General features: G+C 39.3%; 1 protein-coding gene across 1 annotated transcript in view; it reads left to right on the top strand.

Annotated features, from left to right (window-relative positions):
• Positions 1-4,216: 4,216 nt before the first annotated feature.
• Positions 4,217-10,597, top strand: part of slc6a11b (solute carrier family 6 member 11b) — a 32,003-nt gene continuing 25,622 nt past the window's right edge. The window contains exons 1-5 of the mRNA XM_035661871.1: positions 4,217-4,483; positions 5,177-5,404; positions 6,042-6,176; positions 6,473-6,613; positions 6,805-6,886. Coding sequence (XP_035517764.1) covers positions 5,194-5,404; positions 6,042-6,176; positions 6,473-6,613; positions 6,805-6,886 — 569 coding nt within the window. The 5' untranslated portion in view covers positions 4,217-4,483; positions 5,177-5,193. The remainder of the gene's footprint in view (positions 4,484-5,176; positions 5,405-6,041; positions 6,177-6,472; positions 6,614-6,804; positions 6,887-10,597) is intronic.

Below are 10,597 nucleotides of genomic sequence, written 5' to 3'. Positions count from 1 at the left end.
TCCAAATAACAGTTCAACTGCTTTCACCACTTACACATTAATTAATGTTTGGATTTTATTCATCTGTGGCTTCAGACATTTTGACTCCTTTCAGTGCTTACACTTTGAGTGTCGAATCCTTTCAGGTCTCAAGTCTTTTTGAACAACAAAAAACAAAAAAACTCAAGTTCCTATAACTCACACAACCTTCACTGTTCATACACAATTTACTTTTAACTGCTTTCAGGGCTCCCCCTCCAGCTCAGTTTATCACCTACATTTGAACTTACATACTTCAACTTCAACTTCAACTTCAGCTGCTTTTCAGTGCTTTTGTTTAAACTGATACTTTAATTTCACACTGTACTTAAATCAAAACTTTAACTTCATTCATTACTCTTAGCTATTTAATTTGTTTTTGTATTTGTATTTTGACTGCAACATAAACTGTTTAACAGTATTTCAACTATTTCAAATGTTTCAACTGCAATTTTTAGTAGCAAACACACACATTTTGTTCAAATGTAGTATTTTCTAGTTATCATCTATAATATGTCAAGTTCCTATTAATGGCTGCACTCTGTAGAATATAGCATGCAGTGAAGCTGATTTCTTCAATTATGTTAGATATACCACTGTCACAGACACATACATATTACAAAACCTAGTCTAAATCTAAATAATGAGTACCCAAGTACATTTTAAACTGAAGCCTCACAAAGTAGATTTGTGCATTTTCTGGTTTAGGTCCAATACAGAAAGTGTGCAGGAGAAGTCTGTGTGTTCTGTTATTGTACTTTTGCAGTTCTCGCTAATGTGGAATAATGAGCAGAAATAGAACTTTTCTGAGTAAAGAACAAATCATTGAACCTATTTGATGCACTTTTTAGTGCTGAGTGAAAATATATTTGCTATAGAGAGATTCAGAGACAAATTGAGCAGCACTCACGAAACAATTAAAAAAACCCACTGTTGCATAACATCATGTGAGAAGAGGGCGAGAGAGATGCTGGCAGACAGCTTTTTCCACTCTCCTCCTCTCACTTTTTAATTCTGCTTCTCTTGTTTTTATCTTTCTGCTTCTTTTTTACCACTTCCATACACTCCTTCCACCTCTTCCCCTAACATACAGTTCATTCAGTCCACCTATCTAATCTCTGAGCTCATTTTCTCTCTCACTCACCTCATCTTGTAAAAGACTGATGATAGGTATCCTAGCAACAAGTCTTCTATTGCAGTGTCCCAACTGGACAGCAAAGTGACTCTGTTCCTCCCGACTCCAACAACCAATGGAACAACAAGTTTGTGGTCCCTTAGGAGTGAGGCAGCCAATCAATTTGATGCATCTTGATAGTTTTGGAGTCAGTAGGCCAGAAGGATAATGGTTAAAGAGAATGACCTGTAGCCATCTTGTCAACAGACCATCCAGTGCTGAAGTGATAGGTTTTCTATTTCTAGCTCATCTTTTGGAGGCAATCTCTCTCACATCATAGTCCACAACTCACTCTTGACCTCCCTAAAGTTTGAGAATGTAATCTGTCACTGCATTACACAGAGTCAAAAGTTATTTGTGTGTACTTACATCACCACACTCATTGCAGTGTAGCTGTATGCAGCACATTTAGTGCATGCAGCGCTTTCCCGAGCAGCTGCAGTTGCAGCAGCTCTCGCTCAAAGTTGAGCATTTTTTTCTTGCTGCTAGTATTTGTGTTATTGTGTTATTGTGTTATCTGTTGTTGTGGTTTTTTACTGTTTTTTCTCTTGTACAGTGTTTATATTATATTATATTATTTTTTCATACTCTTACTGTTTTTATACTGTCTTTATACTGTTTTTTTTGTTCTCTATCACACTTTGGCTGGCTGTAAGCATTGGAATATTCCCCATTGGTGGGACAGATTAAAGGAATATTTTATCTTATCTTATTTTAGAAGAATAAATCTGATACTTCTTACCAAATAAAAGCATGAAAAGAAGATTAGCCTCTGCAGAAGCCCTATACCTGCAAAAAATGATCAAAGCTTTATTGTCATCCAGCATTACCACACTGATATTTATGTAAAGAGCAACATAAATAAAGGATTTGACTCTGCATGAAAAGCACAGTGAGTGTTTGCCAGCCGCTTTGGGTGGCCATACTTTTTATGCAAGACACTTCCTTTAAGCTTCTAATGACGAGTGACCCTTGCGTGAAGGGATTCTTAGAGACTAGGTCAGGCTTTTAGAGTCAGGGGAGTTCCTACTGCACCGAGTCTATCACGCCTGGAAACCAGGCAATCAACTTGTGTATGAACAAACCCTACAAACCCTACAAACTCCTTTTTTAAGCCCATAAGGAGAGATTGTTTTTCAAGCAGCATGGGTTATTAAGACTTTATGACGGCCTGATCATTCATCATTAGCTAGTGACAACAGCAGTCCAATGTTTTAAATGAGGAAATCCTTTCATATTGTACGCTCGGGTGCAGAGTGGCTTCTAGAGGGGACAAAGAGGTGTGAGTTGGTATGCTGCAAGCAAAGCCCCAGGAGCAACTGCTTTGACAAAGGGGACCAGACTGTTGACATCAATTCATAAATCAAATGGGGTCACTGCCTCTTTGAAGACCAAGACTTGACTTCCCACAAGTCTTCAACCAACAAACACCTCAGGTGAAAGAATAAAAGTATGTTGCCTTTAACTATGTGTCGAGGATTTGTAATATGTTGTCATGTACATGTTCATTCAGACTGATTTTTTTTTTTTTTTACTTCTACCGATATTTGAGAGTAAAAAACAAACTAATGACTATATTCATGTATGTAACAAACATACATATTTAAGAACAATGACCAAAATATGTATCGAGTGGGACATTTTACAGTTAAAAAATAAACTTGTCATTGCTCACTGGTGGACAAACAGACATTCTTTCTAATTTACTTCAAAACCTATTATGATCTCTGCATTTCTGTATTGCAGTTTCAGTCATCTACACTGATATGACACATATGTAGCAAGCTAATATTTGTCAATAATACTGCCGGTGTGGATATCAGCCGGCCTCTAATAGCGACTTTTTTCTTTTTTAAATCTAGATTTAAATGTAAACCCACTGGCTCCATAACTGTTATAATATAAAAGCTGAGATGAAGTGAAGGTAGGCCTGAACCTGTCAAGGAAAATCCAGTATTCAGTACAATTATTCTCATAATTGTGACAATACTTTCTCAGATTGCATCTTGAATCTTACAATGGGTCATGCTAACTTTGCTAACTTGCCATCTCTGTCGTAGAAATTCAGAATTAGCTATTTTAGCTCAGTGCATAGTGCTCTATTTGCTGACTTGTAACCTGCCAACTAACCATCCATTCATCTGCACACACTGGTTTGTTTACAGACAGGCTGCAAGTCTTTGTTGATTCAGTGTGTTATAATGACCGACTGAGAATGAACAATTATGAGAATAAGACCCAGACTAAAAAATACCAACAATTAAGACTTGTAATTTTTATTGTATCTCTGATTGGTTGCATGCTGTATTTACTACTTTAGGTACATATTATTGACATGATATAATCTTGTCAAGTATGTCATTAGAGGTTAAAATATAAATATTGGATAGCTTTGAAAATATTTCTAAAAATGTAATTCAGTCCTTTTTTTCTGAAGCTGAATAAGTATTAACCACTGGAACATATTATGGATAAATGCCTTTTCTGCAGTTAATATATGAGTGCCAGATTTAAATATGTTTTGTTGAATAGTGATCGTCATTGAAAAACCGTAAAACAAAACCCAAATTTTAGGTACTCAAATGGATGCCAAAAGATAAAAAATGGCTTTATATGAGCTAAACATCTAAAAATACACCTGCATGCAAGTCTACATTGTGTTGGAGCATTAAGACTCATTTTAAATCAGTTTATTTTGATTTTATATGATCTACTGGAGTGCTTGAAATTTAGTTGTGTTTGCTACATCCCTCCCATGAATTTAGAGATATTTAAACCTACGGGGGAGTTATAATAAGCATGTAAAAAAGTATTAACATTGTTTTTGTCGGTCATTTTAGAAAAACGCCTGAGCTAGTGCTTAAACTTACATGAACCTAACTTTTCTGTAGTTTTGCCTGTCTCCCCATGTCCCTCTGCTCTCTTCTGCGCCGTGGTAACGCTGATGTGAGAGCTAGATTGGTTACCACATGGCTTTTATCCAAGTAGAGGCGCTTGAGAGTAGACCGCTTGGAGAGTGGGAGCGCAGTCGCAGGTTATCCATCGCCTGGTACAAGATCTACCGTCACTCTGCAACGTCTGGGATCTTCCTTTATATAGACGAGAGACGAGAAAACCACTTCACTCAACGCGGATCCAGATTGTTCTCCTTTTCCTCTTTTGCCCCCTCTCTCCTGTTTTTTTCTCACCCCCCTGATCAGGCTAAACCATCCTGTGTTTTGTAAAGGCAATTGTTAGTGCGCATCATCGCGGGAGCCAAAAGGAGGTTTGCCACTTTTCCATAGGAGACTGGTGAGTAGAGTCAATGTTACATGTCTTTGATTTCTATTTGCATAATTTCTGTGTCATACTCGAACGAAATATTACGGCCAGCTCTCCTCTTGGCTTTTCCATAGACTGCTTTTTTAGTTGTTTGACTTTGACTGAGTGATTTTAACTTCTTGTACGGCTGCTAACTTAGATAATGATTATTGCGTTGGTGGATTTTAACGTGCGTTGTTACTGTATTTAAACAAATTATTACAACGATATTATAGTGATATCAATGCAGGTTACTAAAAACTTGTTTTTTTTTATCTGCCCACTCATATACATCCCCATTCTAGTTGGACAAGATGAATTGGTGTCTGTCCTACTTTATACAATTGTTCATATCGTAATCATTCAATTAAAGTGCTATGTAATGAGGTATCACACTTAATTCCACGCTGCTCCCTTTTTATGTGGAAGAATGGCTGATTAAAGCCATGCAGTTACATAATAAGTGAAAATTAATTAGACTGTTTTCACTTGATTTGAACCTTCCACACAAATGTGGACTATTCAATGGGCGGGGTTTTGCATTAATGGCACAGTCCCATTTAGATTCAGATGTCCCAGGAAAGATACAAATTCCAGAAAAAGTCAGCAAATCCATTTCAAGTTTTGGTTATGAGGTCACCTTTTTAAAATCTTCTGTCCATGTGTTTTTTGTGTCTCTCTCAGCGGGCTGCTGGAGCGTCATGACAGCTGAGAAGAGCGGGCCCGTTATAAACGGTAAACCAGAGGATGGCAGAGACCCGGAAGGGTCCAGCTCCAGCCTAGACAACGCGGAGTACAATGAGAGGGGTCATTGGAACAACAAGATCGAGTTTGTTCTGTCTGTGGCTGGAGAGATCATCGGGCTGGGCAACGTCTGGAGGTTTCCTTACCTCTGCTACAAGAATGGAGGAGGTAAGGATGTTTCTCTTACATGTGTTTGGAGGATGGACATAAACCAACGAAAAAAGATAGTAGGAGAGGGTTTTGTGTTAGAAAATTGGTGAACAATAAGACAAGTTCACTTGCAGGAAGGAGAGTATGAATGGATACGGCCAGATTAGAAAAGAAACAAAAGCAAGATTACATCCTCTCTGATTAGATACATAAGTAGGGTAGGGTATGATTAATTAAATGTAAAAGACATATTCATTAGCAATAGAGGTGAGACAAGTTATTTTATCTTCTACCGCATCAAAGGAGGAGGTCAATTATGTAGTTGTGAAGTATCAAAACTAAGTTTCATAATATGATGTGCTTTATTATTTCATCCATTATGCACAGTCATATCAATAAAAACAGTGGGTTTCCTCATTAGACATCATTAGTCAGCACAGTATGAAAAGGTCATCTTGCAGGATGAGCATGGCATCATAGTGAGTGCTTTCATCAGAATTTTGTGATTTGCTCCATACATACATAAGTAGTAACGGAGAAGAATGATGAGTTTTGTTTTTTGATCCTTTTTTAACCATTATGCCGCCTTACTTTATAGTAGCGTTGATCAAGTGGTGTTCTTGTTCTGTATGCATTTTCTTTTGTGTCCATAAAGGTGCGTTCTTCGTCCCATATGTCATCTTCTTTGTGTGTTGCGGTATCCCTGTGTTTTTCCTGGAGACTGCCCTTGGTCAGTTCACCAGTGAGGGAGGCATCACCTGCTGGAGGAAAGTCTGCCCGCTATTTGAAGGTGAGAAGAGAGTCATATCTTTTATCCGGGTGCGCTCAGCATTTTTAATAATTGAATAGAAAATGGGAAACTATACAGAGACAAAGTAGTTGGGTTGGGTTATGTCGGGTTGATGAAACTAGATTCTTGCATTCAATAAATACTACCGGTATTATATAAATATATTTTTCTATAATATGATCCTGACTTCCAGAGGTATCTTACTGACATTCGTAACTGCAGCTGTGAATACTTGCAGATAAAATCAGTCAGTTTCCTGCAATTTTTTCATTTTCTTTATCTGTAACCATTTTCAGGTATTGGGTATGCAACGCAGGTGATTGAAGCTCATCTAAACGTGTACTATGTAGTGATCCTTGCCTGGGCCATCTTCTACCTCTTCAACTGCTTCACCACGGAGCTGCCGTGGGCTGGCTGTGGGCACTACTGGAATACAGGTAGGAGAGGGGAACAGTGGATAAGAAAGGAAGTTCTTCTTGCAAGCAAAAATAATCATGTGCATCTTTTTTGTTTGTGGATGAAAAAGTAAAAAAAAACAATCCCTTAGGATTTAATCTGTTTTGCTATTTCTTCACCTATACCTGCAGTAAGACTTTAAAAATAACAACACGTGATTGTGTATCCACAGAGAACTGTGTGGACTTCTATGGAGAAAATGCAACCAACATTACAAACCCCAACGCAACTTCTCCAGTCATTGAGTTCTGGGAGTGAGTACATGTTATATTTCTACTCTTTTTTATGTCATCATATTCTGTCATGTTCAGTTGTCTATATGAGACTTCACGCTCAGTTTGTGTGTGCAAAGTCCTGTTGGAGAGCATACTATGATGATGGCCTTCACCTCTGTGAGTGTATATGTATATATATAGTATTAATGGTGTCACAGTCCATCCTATAACACCATAAGGAGATGCTTTGTCACTTCAGTCATTATCTACTGTAATGTTGAAAATCAGAGCTTCTGACAGCCCCAGACTGTTTCACTGACCCCCCTAACCTTTCCCCCAATAATTAGTCAGCCCTTTTCATATTTGTGTGTCAACAGGCCATGGTAGGCCAGCTGTCTCCCAGCTAGAGCCATGTGTGTGGCAGCAGATCAGGCCTTGTCAGTGTGTAATGCTGACCACACTTCCTGTCTCGCTGCCAACGGCTATGTTTATACTGCTGGGTCAAATCAATTTTTTTAAACTACACATTGTGGTCAAATGGTTAAATTAAAATTGTGATCTATATTGTGAGTTTTAAATTAAAATGAAGTGACATGATTTGTGTAACAGTGATGGAAATGTCATAATTGAGCAAACAACATAAACCTAACCCCAGAAAAAGAGATGCCCAAAGGACATGGCCACAGCGCCAACCACCATGCTGTTGGCAAAAATAGCAATGGACCATGCTTTGTTTAATCTATGCCAAGACACACTGTCTTGTTTTGTACTGTATATACAGCATAAACAAACATCAGAGCAGCAAGTTAAACAAGCTGTATTTTACCATCTTTATGGATCCTTATGTTAGTGCTCCAAAATTATGTTGCATGGTTTTATCATTCCATCTTTACACTTTAAAATACAAAAGCTTATAATCACTGAAAGAGAGTTTGATGAAAAGACCCCAAAAAAAATTTTTAATATATATTTTTGCAATAATATCAACAGTACATCATGGAGGAGTGACGTGTAAGGACAAAGTCTGAAATGAATTAAATGAACCTTAAAAAGAAAAACTGAACACAAGATATAAATGCAGACATAATGCTGCACGTGACATTTTGCACACAAGACACGCTGTAGAAATAGGCAGAACTGTGCATGCATCCGTATTAAAACCAATTTACATAGTTTGGAGAAAACACACAAGTATATTTACACACATTAGCGTTCACATCTTGCCCTTTCGGCTGACCAGGGAGGGACAGGAGGGCTGTGTTGGACCTATCCTGTGGCCGACCACCAAGAACATGTCACAATGATCAATGGCTGGTCAGGAGCTCCGGGGGTGAACTCGGTGGCAAAGATTTGGCAGCACCATGTTGCTCTGTGGTGCTGAATCTCGCTTCTCATCCTCCATCAATGCTGTTGCCTGGCTATGCTTCAACAAACAGGAAACACACTGTTGATTCACCATCGCCGACAAGCTATGATGTCATAATTGCTGATATCTTGCACCTACACTGTTACACCTGTAGGTGTATGCTAAAGAATGTTTTAGTTGTAGACTTATAGTAGGCTTATAATATTGCAGTAACACACTACACGTCCTCTTTTACACTCTACTGCTGAGCAGTATTTCAATATCAAGATCAAGATATACTTTATTTGTCCCCGTTGGGAATTTTGTTTTGGACTGCAGTGCAGTTCCACAATACATGAATAAATAAACAGCACAGAGCAATAACACACGCAATAAGACCACACAGAACATTTGTCTCAATTCTCTCTTTACTACAGTACTGGCTGTATATGTACTACCATCCGCCTACTGAACTCCACAAACTCAGCAACTTAAGAAAAGGCAGGGACAGGGTGGCTTCTCCAGTGTGGGTATTTAGTTGGGTGGAGGAGGTAGTGTGACCAGCTAGTTCACACTTATGGACCACAATGCTGTGGACAGCTGCTTGGCACTTGTTATTATCAAACAAGGTGATGTGGAGTAAAAACAATGCATGAAGCCCTTTTCTTGACCATGGTGCTTGTACACATGCACATTGTCCTCCAAGAATTCTCTTTCAATTCCAGGAGAACCACAGTGGTCAGACAGTGTTCTGCTGAACTAAGCCCGGATTTGGCTCAAGTGTGAGTTGGTAGACTTGTTAATGGTCTGACCCTGGACATGATTTTGGCACAAACATTTTGACGTGGAGGGCTTTCAGGGGCTGAAAATGCATGACTTATTTTAAGTGGTTAATGGCCAAAGATGGAGAGCAATCCAGACATCTTCCTGCCTGTTGATGTTGACCACCACAGTGCAGTTGACCCACCAACACACGACTGATGCTCAATAGCAGCTGTATCAGAGTAACAGAGTACAAAGCAACATGTCATCTCCAGAAACATTATATGACGTCTTTCCGGTCACAAAGCGAGGTTCATCAGGGATGCATAATTCCTTAAATCAATCTGATGTGATCCCTCAATACATTGACCACATTGGGGTTAAGACAGTTTTGAGGCGTAAGGAGGATCATGTGTTCCTCCACAGCTTTAACAACTATGGGAAGTCTGTTAGGAGGTCTGGCAGTTGGAAGAGCATTTTTCGCCACACTGCCAGTTATCCGATGACAGTTCGAAAAGTGACATGGAAAGGGACTACATTTTGGATAGGGACAGTGGATCCACAATTGGGAAGATTGTTGGCATGTCATCCTCACGTTGCTCAAGACAAGTTTCCACTATTGCTGCTTGCAAATTTGCAGTCTTACAGTTCAAGCTCAACTGCCACTGTCCAGGTTAGCAACAGAATTAGGATCAGCCATCATAGAAAGAAGGAAGAACTGGTAGTGTGAATCACAAGAATGGATAAGGTCATTGTGTACTGCTGGTGCGTCCCCTCAATGTTGTGTTACAGTTCTATTCCTGGATGTATGGTTTGATAAGGACAGACATATTTATGACTGGTATTATAATATGACGGGATAATAATTATAAAACATGGACATTTTTTATGAACCAATTATAAAAAACCAATTTGTCACGACCCGGCTCTTAAGGTCATGACAAATATGGAGAGAAGAGCAAGCACACTTTTAAGGAGATAACCACAAGTACAGATAATATTTAATTGAACAAAAGGGTCACAAGTTATGGAACCAACAGACATGAGACCAACAACTACAAAATACTTACAGAAGGTCAGGATAGAGTGTAGGAATCATCAAGATGCGAATACGTAAAGTTTAAGATGTAAAGGTAAGTGGACAAAAAAGTGAAAGGAAGATAAATGTGTAGAGAGACCACTCCAGAAGCCAACGACGAGAAGTCGGGAAGCAGGCCCAAAGAGTCCACACACCGAACAAACACGAAAACACCATATGTAGGGTTAGCAGTGATAACAGAGAGCAAAAGAAATATAACGAGGAGAACAGGGACCACGGCTAGACCGCTCAATAATCATCCCACTGGTCAGCGGACCTGCAACAACGAAAACAAAGAGAAACAACAGAAATAACTCACAAACAAAAACAACCACAACATCTCAGACACTCCCAAACCACCCGAACCAGAACGCGAAGGGAGCTAGCCCTCACAGGCCAGCCCAGCGGCAGGCCCGGCTTGATAACTATAGATAGCCTGGGAGCACAGAAGGACAGGCGTCCGATGGCCGATATGGACACAATCTACCCGCTAGAAGCCACACCAGACACAGATCGAAACCTACCGGCGCAACCAAAACCACCAAAACACCCTCCGTAGACAGCA

This window comes from Morone saxatilis, unplaced genomic scaffold, assembly GCF_004916995.1.
Source record: "Morone saxatilis isolate NCDOM2014 unplaced genomic scaffold, NCSU_SB_2.0 Contig18, whole genome shotgun sequence".
Lineage (NCBI taxonomy): Eukaryota > Metazoa > Chordata > Actinopteri > Moronidae > Morone > Morone saxatilis.
This window is presented reverse-complemented; position numbering and strand designations above follow the sequence as displayed.